The sequence below is a fragment of the Dufourea novaeangliae genome, unplaced genomic scaffold (assembly GCF_001272555.1).
Source record: "Dufourea novaeangliae isolate 0120121106 unplaced genomic scaffold, ASM127255v1 scaffold14, whole genome shotgun sequence".
In the NCBI taxonomy this organism is placed as follows: domain Eukaryota; kingdom Metazoa; phylum Arthropoda; class Insecta; order Hymenoptera; family Halictidae; genus Dufourea; species Dufourea novaeangliae.
In genome coordinates, this window is record NW_015373890.1 from 790,051 (window position 1) to 809,379 (window position 19,329).

Below are 19,329 nucleotides of genomic sequence, written 5' to 3' on the forward strand. Positions count from 1 at the left end.
GATGAATATGAATATAACAATGAATATCGAATTATGATTTAAGTTTAACTTACAGTAACTTAACGCAGTGGTAGACGCACGCTTTGAAGATGTAGACGTTGATCGATGTCTTCTTTCGATGGAATAACTGTTTGGAAAAATATTTTTCATTATACAATACACAGTACATAAGAAAATAAATATCAAAGTCAATGGTTCTCGAACATCTGTAACATACAAGGGATTAGTAACAAGACAGGGGACACAACAATATGCACAGTAAATAGATTAATAACATGCACAGTAAATAAATCACAGTATAGAAATCACAGTAAATAAATCACAGTAAATGAATCACAGTACATAAGAAGATAAATATCGAAGCCAATTGTTCTCGAACATCTGTAACATACAAGGGATTAGTAACAAGAGAGGGGACACAACAATATGCACAATAAATAAATTGATGGTTGTCGAATGCCTGCAACAAACAAATGGGTTAGTAACAAGAGAAAGGACGAGTACGAGACGCGCGACCACCCTCCGCGACGGCTCACGAGAAAGTGAGGAAGCTAACGCCGTTATGTATTGGGCGTACGCAGGTTTGTTCGTGTTGAATTGTTTTTGCCGGCTTGAACGACCTTCCTTGAACGACCCAAACACCGATGGTTCAGCCAGGTACGGTTATGGTACACGGCGTACACGGCTAGGTCAATAAACTGGGTGACGCAACTTCACTAGCGCGTTGGACCGACGGAGAGCACCGATACCGCGGCACTCTCTACCGTACTCTCTCGCACGCACACATCCCCCTATAGACCCCTGAAATTCCTCCGCACGCGTCAACACCGACAGAGAGCACCGATACCGCGGCTCGCTTTGCCGCTCTCGCTCTCTCCCGTTCGCACCCTCCGACTATTTCCGGCACCTTCTGGAACATTCTAATTTCATAGTCCTAAACTGGGTACCTGAAAGTATTTCATTGAATTTGTGTAAAAGATTTTACTATTTCCTAAAAGACTCCGTGTGATATTTGATAGCCTAAAAAACAGTGTGCCGATACAGGGTTTCGGTTTATTTACGAAACAAATCTGACCAGTTGCTGCATTCTTTGACAGTAATTTTCAAGAAAATAAAACTTCTGTATTTCACTTAATTTGAGAGACACGTAGCTGAATATTAACATACGTTCATTATTTAATTACTCGCAATAAATAAAATTTTTGTAAGTAAATAACGTTTAAGTAAATTAATATGTAAAAATTTACCAATTGCCAGAAAGTAATTGTTCGTGCGTATTAAGATTCTTACAATAGGCAGTAAAACTATTCATTCTCCAATGTGCTAATAATACTCAGAATTCATGCTTCATCGTTAACATCGGGTATTGACATTAAAATTGTAATAGGGTTACGTAGCCCTATGAACGTGGGACAGAAAAAAGTATTGGATGATAGGTCTATTCTATACCTAGTCGGTGCTACTACGTCATTCGACATCAAAGTTTTAATAATGATGACTATATAGTGATTAGAATACTGTAGAAGCTATACAATGCATATAGAATACTGAAAAAACATACATTGAATAAATGAACGATTTTTCGAAATACATATGATCAGTACCTGAAGTATTATAATATATTTTCAATCCCGTTAGATGTACAGACATACCGTCCAATTTTTCTCTTTCTGCTAGAAAAACACCATCGATGTTTTATATTTATTCATGCATTTTTTTTCGATCGATGGAGAGCGAATGAAGATCCTCCGAAACGGAAGACGGGCCTTTTAATTGCAAGCACTCCCGCACTCGATGCATATTCCATTCCTCTATCCCTTGTGCCCAGCGTGAATCACGGTCGCGTTAATTAAGCAGAGTCTGAGCGCGAAAGGAGCCGCGGAGGGTTCTGAATTTTCATATTTGCCGAAACGGCCGGTTTCCACATACGAGGCGAATATGCAGCCCGACACACGCGATCTCACGCGGCCTGCACGTGATTCTATTGGTTCAGCAATCACGTTCATCCGCGCACGTATTCAGATCCCCGTGCCTGCCACGGGGTTCATACGTGCCGGGCTGCCACGCGTATCTATAGGGTAGAGCGCTGAAAATCGGCCGTCACGATATCCTCTCTTCACTCGATGTTCAATTACATGTGAAGATACACTTAAAAAGTGTATGGAAGATTGTTTCAGACCACTGAAAATAACGTAGTTGTTTAACCCCTTGCCATAATACCTATTTGAAGCTAGAGAAATTTCTCAATTCTCGATGAGTGTTCGAAGGCTCCTTGGCATTGACAAGGCGAGTTTCCCAGGTGTAATAGACTGTGGAATTCTGTAACCATTGATATTTGTTTCAGACGCATATGGCCATTAGGTTATGAAATATTTAATGTTCAGGAGCCTTCAAACACTCATCGGAGATTTACTGTATAGCCATCCTCTTTGATATCCCAAGTTTTAATTGTACTGTGACACGATTATAATAGATGTGGAACGAACGATTTTTCCGGAGGAAATGAAAATACAGAAGTTTGAATTGCCAACGTTGGGTAATGAATTCGATCAATGTTTCTTTGACTACAGTGTTGGTACGGAATGGATTCTTACGGCAAAAATTAATTGCTTCTAAAAACTTGATTTAACCCTTTATGTCCTGACTGTACTTTCTAGTACCACTTATATTGCAATAAAATACTGCTATGAACCAACGTGCTTAGAAACTGGTTTCGACTTATAAGAATTGACTACTTCTTGGAAGTCCCCTGGGATACTATAACATAGTGCCAGCATTCAGAGACACCGTATGTAGCTATTTCAATAAAAGGATACAAGAAATAAAAAATAAAAGAACATGTTTGAACAGTTTTCAAGTGTCCGCAATAAAAACTGGGGTAAAAAATAACGATAGCATAATTCAGGCCATGAGCTATAGTGACTTTAGGTGTGACCCTCTCAGTTGGTGTGCTGTGTGATACCCTTGAGGGTACTAGCCGCTAAATTGGTACTTGTTTGTCCCCCTTACCATACCCACACATCCTTTCACCATACGTCTGACATACTTCCTGTACCCTTAAAAATTCAAATATTTTTTTCTTCATAGCACGTAAAATTATTTAAGAACATAATAAATTTATATTTCATCTGCCCGTTTTGGTGTACATACACCTCAAGGCTTCCAGCAACTACTACTACCAAAATAGGTTGGCCGTCCCTGGGCGCTTGTCTTACCACCGAAATACTTAAAGGCTTAAAGGACCCAAATCCCTGCTGTTTTAACGTATAAGTAGTTCAGTATAATAGTTAAATATAAGTCACTAAGCAGCGATACGAAGATTGCAACTTTGCATTGACGCAAACGGTCACCACTTCGAGCATCTCCTGTAATATAAGAAAGTTTATTTTACTACCACATTTGACCTTGCATGACCTTCAATGATAACTCGCTGAAATCGTCTCAACGCCGGCTATCACATCGCGATAAAAAAAATATAGCATTCCATTAAAAAAAAAGGGAGATAACCTTGAAATCTCCTCTATGCCTTCACCCACGCAAAAAATGTCTGTCTCACAATATGCCCCCCTCTATACCGTGTAAGTTTTGTATATAACATTTTTTCATATTATTACAAATAACAGCAATATTCAAAGTGGACATAGTTATTGCCCCACCATGTATGTCTCTCAGAGTCGTCTTCAGACGTTATTAACGCGGCCGGTTTAAAGCGTACCGGTTCTGTACAAACACCGGGCATAGACGGTTCGCGGTTATATTCCGACTTGTGACGTCAGCTCATTACCCTGCAGAGCGCGCCGTACTGCATGAGGAAGGACTCGAGCGAGAAACTCACCGGGAACGCTCAGTTCGAGGGGTACAGCGTCGACTTGATTTACGAGATATCGAGGATCCTCGGGTTCAATTACACGTTCCGGCTGGTGCCGGACGGACGGTACGGGTCCTACAACAAGCAAACGAAAGAGTGGGACGGGATGATGAAAGAACTGCTCGATCAGAAGGCGGATCTCGCGATCGCCGATCTCACCATCACGTACGATCGGGAGCAGGCGGTCGACTTTACCATGCCGTTCATGAACCTAGGTGAGCGATCTGTTTAATCAGGGGCCACGATCCACCCCCGTCGTTCATTGGCCCGAGGGATTGATTTAACGGCGGCTCTGCCTCTGATTTCGGAAAATGAAAGAAAGATTCGCGCGGCAGCACCCATGCGGATGGAAAATTTAAAGCCGTCTCTCTGTCTGCGGAGATTCGAATTGGATCGATGAGCAATTTATGGTCTCCTTTTCGGTAAATACTTCCGCCCGAATCTTCTCATTCTCGCGGAATGTTCCAGTGGTTTCTGGTTATACGAACACACTGCTCGAAGTAATCGCAGTATTTAAGATTCTTCAGCAGAATATGTGAAATACTCGTTTTGGAGAAAATTTATTAGCTTGAACGCGAAGTGTGCATTTCTTTTTTCGTTCATAATAAAATTTCTTTAATGTCACAATAATAGTGACATAGGCTTATGTGCCCTCCTTCCATAAATCGGTTAAATCGAGTCAGATATGTGTTATACAATATATAACATGCAAAGGACATGTTACTTCTTTGATGTTTATATTACGTAGATCTTGAAGATTCGCGCAGCGTTGTGTCAATTAATGAGATTCACAGAAATTATACATTCCACTTAGAATATAAGGCTACCTTCAAAAATTTAATTTTTTGTTTATTTTTCTATTTAATTTCATATTTTATTATTCAAACAATAAACAACAGAGTTGTAAAGTCGATGGCATTTAAAATTACTCAACTTTTCACTGTTATTTATAATTAAAAAGAATCATGCTACGATGTATAATATTGGAATGCACCTGCAAACTTCTCTACCAAACTGCAATCTGTTATAATGTAATAACCTAATAACTAAACTTAGGGTAATTCAGGTAGAGATGGACCACCGGGAGAGACAGACCAGTTAAGTAAGTAGTTTCCAAGCTATTCGTCAAATGCGCAACATTACAGTGTTCTTTGTTATAATTATTGTAATCGAGCGAGTCTGTGAACTGTACACCATAGTTCTATTCTCGTAAGAGTAATCATTTTGTACTTAGCCATAGGAATTATTATCACACTGTTGTTTGAGAAAATGTTGACACCGTTTATAAGTGTTTAGTATTTCAATATCTTTTTCCTTAATAAAAACAATTTTTTCTACAAAAATAGTTTCTGGCAAATTAATTTCATGAAAGAATATAATTTTCATCCAAGTAGTCCATCTTTTCCTTAATAGTATGGGCGAGATATACAACCACAAATTAACTTATTCCCATAGCTATTTCTAAATATATTACGGTAATTACAGGTTCTAGAAAAGATAGTTCAGTCCACAGACTAGCAAGTCTAATATTCGGTACTTTGAAAGAAGCTTTAGACGGTTTTAAACCACATGATCTATCTCTACCAGAATTACCCAAATGGTCCACACGGTACCATTCTGCGTGTACATTAATATTCAGATCGATACACGAGGATCCATATCATTTCTACCCAAATGTACAAGCCGCAAGAATAAAATTGTATCTTTCAGGTATCAGCATACTGTACCGTAAGCCCATAAAGCAACCGCCGAATCTATTCTCGTTCCTCAGTCCTCTGAGCCTGGACGTTTGGATTTATATGGCGACAGCTTATCTGGGCGTCTCGGTGCTGCTCTTCATACTCGCCAGGCAAGTGTACCTACCTTCCCCTCTACCCTGAAAAAAGTATTGCACCGATAGGAATAAGTCCCTGTCGTGTTAAAACTCTCATAAATTCCTCACGTGTACAAGATCTCCGCAGCTAAATACAAACATTAAACTGATCGATCGATGCAGACGCGACAACCTACGACCCAATGGTTAAAAATTAAAACCGTATCTTGGACAAGTCTCCACGATAAGTAAATATTCACGGATAGTTCGCGAGCCAATCCTTACCATCGGTTCACCAGCTCTAATTTCACTGTCCAGTCGCGAGTGAGTATCACGAGCAAAAAAAAAAACCGAATAAAATCGGCGTGGGGAACGGCTAAACAGAGAGAGGGGGTCCAAGACCGGTGGACTTGTCGCATTCCGTTCGTCCTCTTTTTCTCGAGGACGGCTCGGGCGAATCTTCATACGTAAATGGCGATCGATCGGTACCACCGGGGTAAAAGACAGATGCAACGCGGCTGAAAATGGATCACAGCGTTCTCTAGAGTTGATCAGTTTAGATTCACCCCGTACGAGTGGTACAATCCTCATCCGTGCAACAAAAACCCGGACCATCTGGAGAATCGCTTCAAGCTGCTCAACTGCATGTGGTTCACCATCGGATCGTTAATGCGGCAGGGCTGTGACATTCTGCCCAAGTAAGCCGTTAGATTGGCATCATCGGTCCGCTTAAACGTCTTTTCTACCTATGTTTATTGTATCGTCTGTATTTCTTTTCTCCTTTTCGTTTCCTTTCTTCTTTCTTTTTTTATTTTCTTTCGTTTCACTTCACTTCGTCGTGTCCACCCTTTTAGCTGATTCGGTTCATACCGCCGCGCTGCTGCACCGATCCACGCGCCACACCACCATCAACGTCATCCTGTGTAAACCCTGTGTATCGTCGACTGGAATACACGCATGTAAATCGACGATCGACGACGTGAACTAATGATCCACTTTCGTAGCGATCTACTTGTCCACGAACCCGCGAAACACACTCCTACGGACCCTGGGTGTACTACGCGAACGAGGAACGCGGATGAATTATTCAACGGGACGGATTCGCGAGACCGCCTTTAACTGTACCGATCGGGGAGGACCGGATGTTTGGCACTGTTGTAGTCTCTCGTGAATGAAGAACGCCTCCTCCCTCCGACCATGAGAATTGAAAATCCGGGGAAAGAGAAAGCATTTTCTTAAAGGGAAACACCACTGTGAAACTTAAAAAAAAATCTTTTAAATGAATTTTCATAACCCTCATCCGTTCCTTGTGTCAATTTGATACAGTTTTCTCTTAAAAAATGACACAATTCTGTCATGTGTAAGTAAATTTATCTGAGGCTTCGTGATTTCTGTTGTAAAGAATTTGCAAAAACTATTTATCACTTCATTGTGTTCATTTTCACCACTCGGTCAATTTGACACCGAGGGACAGATTAAGTTGTGAAAATGAGGGACGGATGAGGGTTAAAGTTTAACTCTGCAAAAAGAGTATCTGAAAATTAAAAATCGATATTCGAAGAATTTACGAAGATACAGTGCATTTCGATTACATAAATAATTTCTTGTCAAACTTTAACCGAATTTTTCTCGAAACATTTTTCTAACTAGCCTCATATAGTTTATAAAAAATTGTTTACACTTGATTTCAGAACTGTTGTTTCAAAGTTAAACACCCCGCTAGCGAAGTATGTAGGGGTCTAGAAGATTAAACGTATATTAAAATTTCTGCATGTTTTTCTATTAATTTCTTTTTAAATATCTTAAGACATTGTCCTAAAACTGGGTAATAAAAGTTTTATAGGAACACTGTAAATTATTCCTAAAAAAATTCTTAAAAAAGGTTTGTTTTTCCGGCCGTCACAGTGGTGTTCCCACTTAAACGAGAGGGACGACCAATAATGAATTATCGTTGTTTTTAACTCGGAACAAAACTACTATTTGACCTCAAAAGAATCATAATTCGATGTCGATGTTTTCTGTGGTTCTCGAAGGGATCAAGTATAGATGAATTCTCTACGGCTGTCTAAAGTCTAAAGTATTATATAGTGATTCCTTTAGTTCGACGAGAGAGTTTTCACAAGAGAGTTGTAGGACTTTCCTCGTTTTGTGTACCGCCGATACTGCAAAACAAGCCAGCAAGCGAGAACGTTATAAAGATTCAAGGGGACAATCAGAAATGCAATTAAGAAAAGGGAAACTACAAATTAAACTTCCTTCCTTCTTCTATAAACTTTTGTTCTTCTCTTTTTTCCTGCTTCATCCTCGGCATTTCCACGGAGAGAAAGTGGTCGAGTAATAGGTTGAATTAAAGTTTACTGATTATCGTGCAGATTAATTTACGAAGAAAAATGAAGGAATAATGAAAACAGGATGTTCTGTTTCTGTTATTAAATCGATGTCAGTGTACCTACAGGTACATTTTCATTTTTTCTTCTGGGAATATCTTAATAGGAGATGTATCATTTCATTCATAAAACTTTAGATAAGGGAATAATGTGTTCCGGGGATTGAAAGTTTGGAAGTCTCCATACCAGTCTCCACGTAATGGTAGTATTTACTAGTGAATATCGATCAGCGAGCGAACAGCGATACTCAGAGTGGTAGCTACATCTACGACTTGAAAAAACACGTAGATACAAGATATCTCAATCTGTATGTTTGCATTCGATCTTTCCCTGTGACAACATTATTCCATTAACAATTCATATGTTCCAATAACACATTCTATTAGCCACAAAAAATATTGTTTCTCAGTGTCTGTACTGCTATTCGCAATGTTTGTAATTAGAGGACTACCTTATAAAGTAATATTATCGTTTTGAAAATGAATGAAAGTAGATATCCAAGAGTTATGTGTCCTTAAGAAAATTGAATCGGAACAGAAACTAAGCGAACACTGCAAACCGTGTAATTCAGACATTTCTTTCCATCATTAAATGCAAAAGACGTGCATTATCGGCCAAAAGTTTCAAACAATTTAAAGTATTATTTCTTCTTATGATAGAAATATTGCTACTTACTGAGGTTAAATATTTCAAAATCTATCTAAGGGCCTCGACTACTATCCTGCAAAAGCGTATCGAAAACCCAAAGGGTCATCTCGAGCCCTCTCCTTGCCAGAGTGTCGCCAGTGCACTGTAAGACTGCAGATCACGCTCAGTCTGACTTCAAACTACAATTCTCTCACTGGATTACATATAAGTAATAAATCCCGCTACCTAATTTGACGTGATCTGATCGTTCCGTGACCGCTAGTGTAAATCTGGCTTTACCCCATTCGCCCCTAGCCAACTTCTCAGCAAACGCTCAGTACACGGAACTCATTACAACTCTCTTCGAAAGCAATGCTCGCGAAATCGTCGCGTCGTTCACGAGAGGCTCCAAAAGCACGAGTCCACACCGCGCACGTTGCGACTCTGACGTCTAATCCTTCCCCTTCTCCATTCACGTGTCCGCAGGTTCAGCCCCTACGAGTGGGAGAATCCCCATCCGTGCAACGGACAGTCCGAGGTCCTCGAGAACGAGTTCACCCTGATGAACTCGCTCTGGTTCACCATAGGCTCGCTCATGCAGCAAGGCTCTGATATAGCGCCGAAGTAAGTCATCGAAGGAACACATCAGCGTATTCCGTGGAAATCCCGTGTCGGGTCCATTTATGGTGTCCCTGTCGATGGAGACGTGTTTCGAACTCCGAACTCTCGCTTCGAACTAGTTAACCGGTCTGCGGACGGTTCACCTGTGGGGTGTATGGAGGGGTGGACGGGAAGTTCAGAGGGTTAAGGGGCGGAAGGAAGACGGGATACGGGGTCGTAGGTGCTACTCTTGTGTAACGATAGCCTGGATATGCTATATCGTAGGCTTGCTGCAACCGATCACGTTCTATCGTGTGCCGGGACACGCCGGCCGTGCGCTTTTGCTATCGCTAACGCTCTATGCCTCGTCGCCAGTTACAGCGACGACAGTTCGCATAATGGAAGTTGTTGCTGCACTCCGGAGAGCTACCGTGACATGGTCTTGGTACGAGTTAGGGGATGGGGACCGCGAAACTTTCCACGGAATCACAGATTGAGACCAAGTCGTGAACGGTTTTCGGCATTCTGAGTAGCGAGTCATTCTTTAGAATGTTCTAGGAAATAATGTCTACCGAGTTCGAAATTGAATATACATGGTTCATGTAAATAGTGGTATAATCATTAGGGTAGGGGTGATTCTACGTGAGAAAATATGTCGAAAATATAGAATTTTTCTATTTGAAATTTCGTTTTTGAGAAAATTGTATTTGCAAATCTGTTTATTGCGGTCTATGTCTATTTACTAGATAAAGTAAATCCTTGATGAGTGTTCGAAGGCTCCTCGGCACTGAACATTAAATATTTCACAAAGTAATGGCCATATGCGGCTGAAACAAATATCATTGGCTCCAGAATTCTAAGTTCTATCATCGTGATAAACCTAATTTAAAAATCAGTGTTACACCTGGGGATCTCTCTTTGTCAGTGCCGAGGAACCATCGAACACTCGTCGAGGATTTAGTGTACTACGACGAATACACGCGTTTCAGATTAATTGTCAAAGTCGATTTTCTGGAAAACGAAGTCTCTAGTGCAAAATTGTATTCTATATTCTCGACCTGTTCTTCTACGTAACCCCATTGTACCACCAGATGCATGACACCTTGAATATCTTTATATTCGAATTAATTTGATTGTTCGAGGAAGGCAGCAACTACTTCTGACGCGTTTTAATCGTGACACTCGACAGACTTTCGCTACACGTTAGACGAGAAAGACGACATAGAACGCTTCTGTCTTCTGATACTCTCCACGAAGCAGCCCCTATTCCCTCGAGTCGTTATCATCGTTTCTTATTTAGTAGGATTTACGCTTGGTTTTTTTTTGTCATGTTTGTTACATTAGGGTAGATACTTCTTAGGAGCGTAGAACGTGTTAGTTTAGTTAGATGCATGACACGATAGGACGTAGAAGCTTGGAGTATTCTTGAAGACTGTTTGACTGATCGAGCTTGAGACCAGTACGACACACAAATGCGAATCGAAAAATAATGAACTACTATTTATTTGTTAAAAAACCATCATATAAAATCGCGCATTTCTCCTGATCAATCACGTGTTTTCTTGATTGATCGAATTGTGTTCCCCATCTTGGTCAGCCAAATTAATTGATGAAAAGAAATAGGCTAGTGCTAAAGTATATCACTTTTTTTATACCACGATTGATTCGTTTTATGTAACTGTAAAAGATTTTCAAGTAGGTATACGTACAATCAATTGAGAATAATGAAGTATAGTACGTATTTCTTCCGCTTGACAATGTCTCAGAGTGTTCGAAAAGTCGATTTAGTATTGAAACGAATACAAAAGTCTATTCACATTCGCTCGTGGAGAACAGATTCTCCATTTCACCCGGGTCGAGGTTCCTCTGCACCGTTCAAATTCTATTCGCAGGGCCGTGTCAACTCGCATAGTGGCGGGTATGTGGTGGTTCTTCACTTTGATCATGATTTCTTCGTACACTGCCAACTTGGCCGCGTTCCTCACCGTCGAGAGGATGGATTCGCCGATCGAGAGCGCGGAAGATCTCGCAAAGCAGACGAAAATCAAATACGGCGCTCTCAAAGGAGGCAGTACCGCAGCCTTTTTCAGGGTAAGATCGCATGAATATCTTATGAACTCTGTACAAACATCCACGTAATCGTCGTATTGAGCCCCGTACCGATACCAGACAATTCGCCTGAATAACCTATCGATGAATTTGAAGTGGTAGTTATGGGAGAAACTTGCTGCGTAGAATACTCGAAGAGCATATACTTATTTCTACATACTTATCTTTCATTAGAATTATTACTGAAAATATTTTTACGTGGTATTCTACGCTTATTTTGGAACCCTAAACCATTCACTCTATTTTCCCAGAAGAAAGTTTATTTGATTAATGATTTTAGTAAATATTAACCCATACATTACTATGTTTTACACATTCGTATGTATATATTGGGTGTTCGTAAAACTCGTAACATTTTTAGTAGCCAGAATTACAATTTATTTATTATATTCTTATTTACTACACTTAGTCTAGGCCTCACCCATCGTGAGCACCTTAAATATCTCACTGGCTTCCGATTTGCAAAAAATTTATTTTAACGAATACTCAGTGACGTTCATCAACTTCTCCACATTTCTGCACTAATCCCTCTATCGCAGTTATTTCATTATTTAAATCTACTCCCTCACATTTGTCGATTTTTCGTCTTCACTCCACTATTACACCACAATAATAAAAATATATAGTCCCATTTAAAAAAACATCAATGGTCTTAAAATTTCGAAAAATATGACCTCGAGAAAAAGTTTTGCTTATCGTAGTATTTGCTCCTTCTAACCAAATAATACTTTCCCCTCGCATTATTTTGTGTCTTCAAAAACGAGTCAAATATCGAAGGTGCTCACGTTAGGTGGGACACCTTGAATATTATTCAGCGCGAATGGTCAATCTTCAAGGTTCAGAGTTCAAAGTTCAAGGCTGTTTGAGGGTCGAGACCGAATCGATTGGTGATGGGAGGGCCAAAAATGAAATTGCAAAGCGCGAAATGCCTTGTTATCGATCGCTTACAGCACTAGTCGAGCCATGGTAGTTTCCATGGGCTCGCAGACAGGCGTGCACGGCGTTCTAATAGGACTCCTTGAAGATTAACCAATCCCGACCTGTGTACTATATACGTTCCATCGTTTAATGGCACGCGTATCCGACCATGAAATTCCCCTGGCTGGATCTAGGATTCCAATTTCTCGACGTACCAGCGCATGTGGTCCTTCATGGATTCGGCGAAACCGACGGTATTTACAACGAGCAACGTCGAGGGCGTGGAGCGAGTGATCAAGGGTAAAGGCAGCTACGCGTTCCTAATGGAATCCACCTCTATCGAATACGTAATCGAGAGGAACTGCGACCTCACCCAAGTCGGCGGTCTCCTGGACTCGAAAGGATATGGCATAGCCATGCCGCCTAGTAAGTGCTCCCACGTCACAGAAATACCCACGACGTGTATACGTACAGTTCACGACACCGTGTACTTTATGTAACACACACGGTGTATATAACACTACCCCAGAGCTTACCGTAATATAAACTCGTCACCTAGACCCACGGTTAGGCCGATTATACGCGCTCAAATAGCTCTCGAGCGATAGAGATGGCCGATCGACGTGAGTGTATCCGTGATTTATGGTATCCAGGGCAAACGACGTCGAATCGGAAAGATAATTTTTCATGTTCGTTGTACGGATTTATGGGGCGCAGAGGAAGGGAAGGGAATTAGAAGGGCATCGATTCCCCGGTCCGTTTCGACGGGAGTTTAAAACAATTCCCTACCTACGGGCTGGGATCGCGAGAACGATTTACTTTGGTGAATATTTTGCTTTCCGGTGAAAAGCACGTGATTGACGCGCATCTCGCGGAACGGTGAAAAATGCTACGATCTAAAATGCTAGGTGACTGTGTTTTTGCGCGAGATACGAACACACGAATCTTGTGTTTTTAATTCGGTACGCCTGCATACGATCTGAACGGAATCAAAAGTTGTGAATACTTTACTACTGTTCTTTCAACGGAACATGAAACAGTAACGAAATTCGCGGTTTTTAGCTTGCATCGATGCAAACGAGTGCATTCTGAAAATGTTCTTGTATCGGTCGTTTTAACACGTTGACTGTCACAGTGAAAAAGGCCGAACGTAATCAGACACGAATTATTGAAGACATAAATCGTTGAAAATATACGCGTTTTGTTAATACAGATTGTTGGTCTTGTTTTAAATTGTATTCCGATATCAATGTCACCCCACTTTTGGGGGTTGAATCATATTTTGGGCGATGTGCCAGTCAATGTGTTGAGATATAGCTCAGCTAACGTGGCGCAAGACACTTTATCTAGGGTGAAGTCTAAATTTACAATTTCAAATTACTGATTAATTACTTTCTGAGCGACAAAGTGTTTTTAAGTAATTATTACACAATACCCATTTAATTTCCGTAAAGACACATAGGGTGTTCCACCTGAAATAATGAATTCGACCTTCAAACCTTCATGTGTAACCAATGCAATCAATGTCCATGTGACTCCAATTAGGAAAAAAAATACAATTATCCAACACATGTCCGCCTTGACGCCACGCAACTTTTGTTCAAAAGATTTCTTCGTCCAGCAACTAATATCCAAGTAATTCGAAATCGTCTAGTTAGATGCCTCACCCTGTATAACGCATCTAGTTTCCTCCCACGATTTACGGTAATTTCAATAAATCCGCTCCGGCAACATAGAGCCGCGGTTTCCGCAAGCTTTCCGAAGCACAGCCACGTACCTCCCCCGACAAACATCTCCGAACTTAGTCGCCGAGTGGCGTCGTTCCCTTTATGTGGCCTGTCGGCGTCACGTCGTGGTTGGAAAACTGAAAGCGATCGCGGGAAACCGGCACCGTCGATTGGTCCCCTGAGAGAGACGGAGAAAGTTATGCGGCAAGGGAGCGGGCGGGGGGGAGGGGGGCACGAAGAAACGATAACCTCGACGACGCTTTTCGAGAAAGTTTCACGCGCACGCGATAAAAGCCGTCTGGAAAATCGTGGAAGACGAAGGGAGAAGGCAGAGTTTCACGGAAACGACCTTGGAACTTCAGATTCGCCGTACAGGACGGCCATAAGCGGGGCGATTCTGAAGCTGCAGGAAGAGGGGAAGCTACACTTGCTGAAGACACGCTGGTGGAAGGAGAAACGCGGCGGTGGATCCTGCAGGGTGAGCATGCAAACACACCCTACTTTATTTGCCCCACGAGCCATGCCCGTCGACGGTGGTGCGCATACTGAATAAAGTCGCCCGAAATTCTTATCCCCTCCACGACACCTACGTCCCGATCTACGCCCCGCCCTCCCACCATGGACACAGTGAACGTTGGGGTGGGGGGTAGACCAAGGTAGAAGCGTGGCCGCGAGAAGACAGTTTCATAAATTCGTGAAATCATGACCGTCGCCTATTATGCGGCTCTTATCTGCCGGTATTATTCTGCAAGGTTGAATTCTCGCGACTGTTCGTCGCTGAAATTTGTTGACCGAGAATTCAGTTTTACGGTGCTGCCGGAAGCGAAAACCGGGGATGCTGCATTTTATTAAAGAGAATTATGACACGTGTGTGGAGGTAGCTTATTTCACTTGTGATCGAGGAGCTAGAGGCATCGGATTTTCGGAAAGATTTGATACTGAGACAATGTAGTGGTTTAGGGTATTTTCTGGGAAGTTCTAGATACCAGCACAGTTGACTTGAGTGCACAAATTGAATTCATAACTCGTTTCAAAAGGATTCAGTACTTGGATATAGAATGAACATTGTAATTATCTACCGGACTTAATGTTAGTACTTAACGTCAAGTTCTATTTAAAGAAATATAGGTATTTAATAATTTAACAGTGTATGGTAAAATTCGAAACATGGGACAAATACATAATCCTACATCACAGATTTCTACAGATTCCTCTCGATTATCGTCCCGCACTAGGGTCTGCGCCGGGACAATAATCTTATAGAGAGAAATGCTTCAGACTCTCGTAAATTCGTTTTTTGCCCAAAACCCGAACCTCGGCAACAAAATCGAAGGGGCAACTATGTATGCGCTTGACAGGTTCCACGCCCCTCAGTGGTGGGGATAACGCCTGGACAATAATCGTGTAGAACAAGCCAGACGATAATCGAGAGGAGTCTGTAACAAGCAATGCGAAGTGAGGGTGCCAGTATTGAGAAGGTTAAGATGATATTCAGATTTCTGTGTAATTCTCGGCAGGACGACACCTCGAAGAGCAGCTCGACGGCGAACGAGCTGGGCCTCGCCAACGTCGGCGGTGTGTTTGTCGTCCTGATGGGCGGGATGGGGATCGCGTGCGTGATCGCTGTATGCGAGTTCGTCTGGAAAAGCCGGAAGGTCGCCATTGAGGAACGGGTGAGTGAGGTCAGATAGCACGTCGAAGAGGGCGTGATCGCGCCTGAAGTAACGTCGTCCAACACGCATCTCGATCCCGACGCGATTTATCCCGACATACCCCGCGAATACATCAGTTGATGTTCGCGCGATGGTGGAGTTCCTCTTTAATGGTCACCGGGCAAATACAGAACGACTCGGGTCTGATCATCGTACCTGCCGTCCGATCGATGAATCATGAAAGATTCCCGAACGTGGAGCGTCCAGACGGATTTCTTAACCCTACAGTACATCCCATTTGTGGTTCTGTTAATGATAGAAAATTATCGAAGAGTCGAGTTTAATTTTAATTTATTATTACAATTTGTGGAGGGTGTTTATCGTGATCGGTAGACTGAGGATATTTATGCAAAATGACATTTTATAATTCATGAAAACAAGATTAAAAGTAAGAATTTTTTCTTCCTTCTTATTTGGTTGAGAATACAATGGAAAATTTATTACGTCTGGGGAAACTTTTGTCGTTTATTATATTTCACGCAGCTCTATAAGTTGTAATTGCATAAAATCCCCAGTTCAGTGATCAGTGATTAAGCTTTGGGAAACCGTTCTTCCCACCTTGGATCACTTCATTCTTAAATTTAAAACAGGTTTCCTCTTTGCAGTGGTGTTTTAGTGAATTAATAGAATATACGGAGATATATATTCTGCGAGAATTTATAGAGTATAATATTCACACAAGTTATGTAGTTTATTAAAAAATAAAATAATTCAATATCGTTGCAAAATGTTACCCTAAGTAAAAGTGTAAAATCATGTGATCACATTATCAAATTTTATTCTCGAAGTACAACAGAAAATCCCAAAGTTTGACTACCTGTCCTTTAAAACGCCTTTTATCTCGTTTAACGTTGTTTTATTCCACTCTGTTCATTCGATCGGTGAATTGTCAAATGCAAAATAACGTTTCTTTGTTGTTGAATGGATTTCGCAATATTCTTAGCAATTCTATGCCACGATAAAAATCATTGATCACCAGGTCTGGTGTAAATGTCTCGTTCTAATTCGTATACTATTGTTCCAACTTCCTGTATTTCCACCCTTTATTGCTTTCATTCGAGTCGGAAGAACCGTGGAACACCGGGTTGAGTGAAAAGATACTGGAGCGTAAACTGTCTTTGTTCCACCGGGAAGTTTACGATAATTATTTGCGTCTATAGGTACCGTTTCACTGACGCTCACCGCTGGTAATTTCCTTCTTTATTTTTTCCTTCTTTCTTTCCGCTCTGTTTTCTTTCCTTCCTCTGTTCATTCCCGTCGGAGTTTTGTGAACCTCCCCGAAATCGTATATAAATCATCGATCGTTGGAATGGGACTCGCGACACGGATATTAATTCGGGACTATACAGAGTGTCCAATAAGTCATAATATATAATCAAACATAAATGAAATAATCACCGTAGAATTTTTTCAAGCAATCCTTCGTTTACGGGAAAATTGAATCTGAAATTTCACGCAGTGAACTTAAGAGTCACTCGAGGAGGAAAATTCCTCGGCTGGAATGAAATTAAGGCGCGTCAAATACGCAACCAGGGGAAACTCGCGATACGTAGGGGATCACGTGTCTACAATATGTATTCGAGCTACCGTTTGCGTACATTCAAGCGGTAAGCAAACAGGCAAGTATTTGAGAAGGGCTCGTCCACAAATACGGCTATATGCAGCTTTGCGACGGCGACCCAGAGCGTACCTAGTGAGCAAACAATTCCGCAAGCCAACAAACGTCGGTATTGCTGTTCCCCCCTTTTCGGACCGCGCTACTTCAGACCGCAACAGAGTAGCCACGATGCTACACCCTCCATGATTCTCAAACTGCTAATCGTTCTTCCTTTATATAGGACGGATTGATAAATATCCCGCAATCAAGAACATTTGAAGAGGTGTCGTTTCGAGAATACTACACCGTTAAACGGTTAAATTCGGTCTTTGTGAAATGTAATGGAAGTCATTTCGATGATAATTATTCAGTTAAAAAAAATACATTATTTCGTCGCTTCCTTACTCGTTTCTTTATGATAGTTTCATTGCGACTAGGGTAATATAAAAACATTAACTTCAACATAATGGTTTGAGTTTGTTCTATACAGTTGTAAATTATACAACCGCAGAAAATTTGCAGCCTTGTCTTGGTTTTGAGAGGTAAATCTGTAGCTTTGTTAACAAAACTACTCGTTGTGAAATTAAGATTGACTCCGTATTGAAGATTAAATGTTTGTTTAATATCTGTGTAGTATTCAAAGACGACCAGTGTAGTTATCAGGTGCATAGTTAAATATCAATAACTTTTTTTCAAAAATGTCTTAGTATCTTCCACCACATCCATACTTGCAAAGTTTATATTTTCATTTATATTACCCGTTTTAGTGCCACGCGATCGCGCTGTTCAGATTTTATGTCGATAAGTGCCACATCTGCAATTGACAGTGCGTTCGGATTTTTATCAACACCTTAACATATTGTGTTAGAAAATTTATCTTATCTTGGCCAACGATTTTTCCTTTAAATTCTGACGGCTATATTAAGAAATACCGACATCTTGACACTCGTCAACATGAAATGAAAACAGCGCGATCGCGCCATTTGGCACTTTTCGACAAAGTTACTGCCATGACCCCTGGGTGTCAAACGGTTTATAAACTTCATTAAACCCGAATCCTTTCTAACGTAAAGTCTCCTGTTTTTAATCCCTACGTTATTTTTTATTTTCTAAGAATAATCACTGTCACGGAAAGATAATTCACCGTCACGGTCTCCCACCGCGTCGTATATGATTCATCGATCTGATTCACCTAACGCAATCTTACCCGAGCATTTTGCTGTTCTGTTTTAGAAGCAGAAATCCTCGGGGAAACCGATCTGCGAAGCTTTTACCGATCTACACTAACGGACGGTATAACGAATCCCGCTCCGAAAGCAAAACGCAAAGACAGAAACAAAAACGAAACGAAAAAAATGAAAAAGAACAGAAAATCTCACACAGATTCCTAAGCCCGAGAAAAAAAGCGTAACTGACCCCGATGGACCTAAAGGAGGAATTCCGCCACGTGTGATCGAGAACCGTGTGAAACACTTACGGACACGAACCGTGTAGAAAGTCGAAACTAAACGTATAATCAAAAGAAGGAGCAACGATCCTCGACCTTTCCAGTTTTTTTCTCCCCCTCATCGAGGACTAGAATCACGCCCGACACAGTCTTAAGCACGATCACGTTCATTAAACGGGCTTTAGTCGACGATACCGAAAACTTCAACCAGGATTCAATAAGACACGGATGCTTTAAAAGTCCTCGTTGCAACGACAAAGAAATGGGGGCGTCTAAATGGTTTCCTCGAATTGTTTTCCTTGCTCGTGTGTGATTTTTATTCTTCAACGCCGTCGCGCGACACGATACCAAGATGGCGCGTCGAAATTGGAAAGGTCAACGCGTTTGCCATTTTGCTCATATCAAAAAACCACTTAGATTAATCGACGATCACTTCAAGCCTCGCAGCGTGAAGGGACAGTCCCTCCCGGGTGAATTGTTAATTGTAAAAAAATAAAAATAAACAAAAACGCGGCTAGGGCCCC

At 41.3% G+C, this 19,329-nt stretch overlaps 1 protein-coding gene across 1 annotated transcript in view; it reads left to right on the forward strand.

Annotated features, from left to right (window-relative positions):
* Positions 1-19,329, forward strand: part of LOC107186231 (glutamate receptor ionotropic, kainate 2) — a 178,409-nt gene that overhangs the window by 156,331 nt on the left and 2,749 nt on the right. The window contains exons 10-17 of the mRNA XM_015574057.1: positions 3,792-4,083; positions 5,579-5,717; positions 9,182-9,319; positions 11,188-11,386; positions 12,517-12,748; positions 14,412-14,527; positions 15,567-15,722; positions 18,853-18,855. Of these exons, the coding sequence (XP_015429543.1) occupies positions 3,792-4,083; positions 5,579-5,717; positions 9,182-9,319; positions 11,188-11,386; positions 12,517-12,748; positions 14,412-14,527; positions 15,567-15,722; positions 18,853-18,855 (1,275 nt within the window). The remainder of the gene's footprint in view (positions 1-3,791; positions 4,084-5,578; positions 5,718-9,181; positions 9,320-11,187; positions 11,387-12,516; positions 12,749-14,411; positions 14,528-15,566; positions 15,723-18,852; positions 18,856-19,329) is intronic.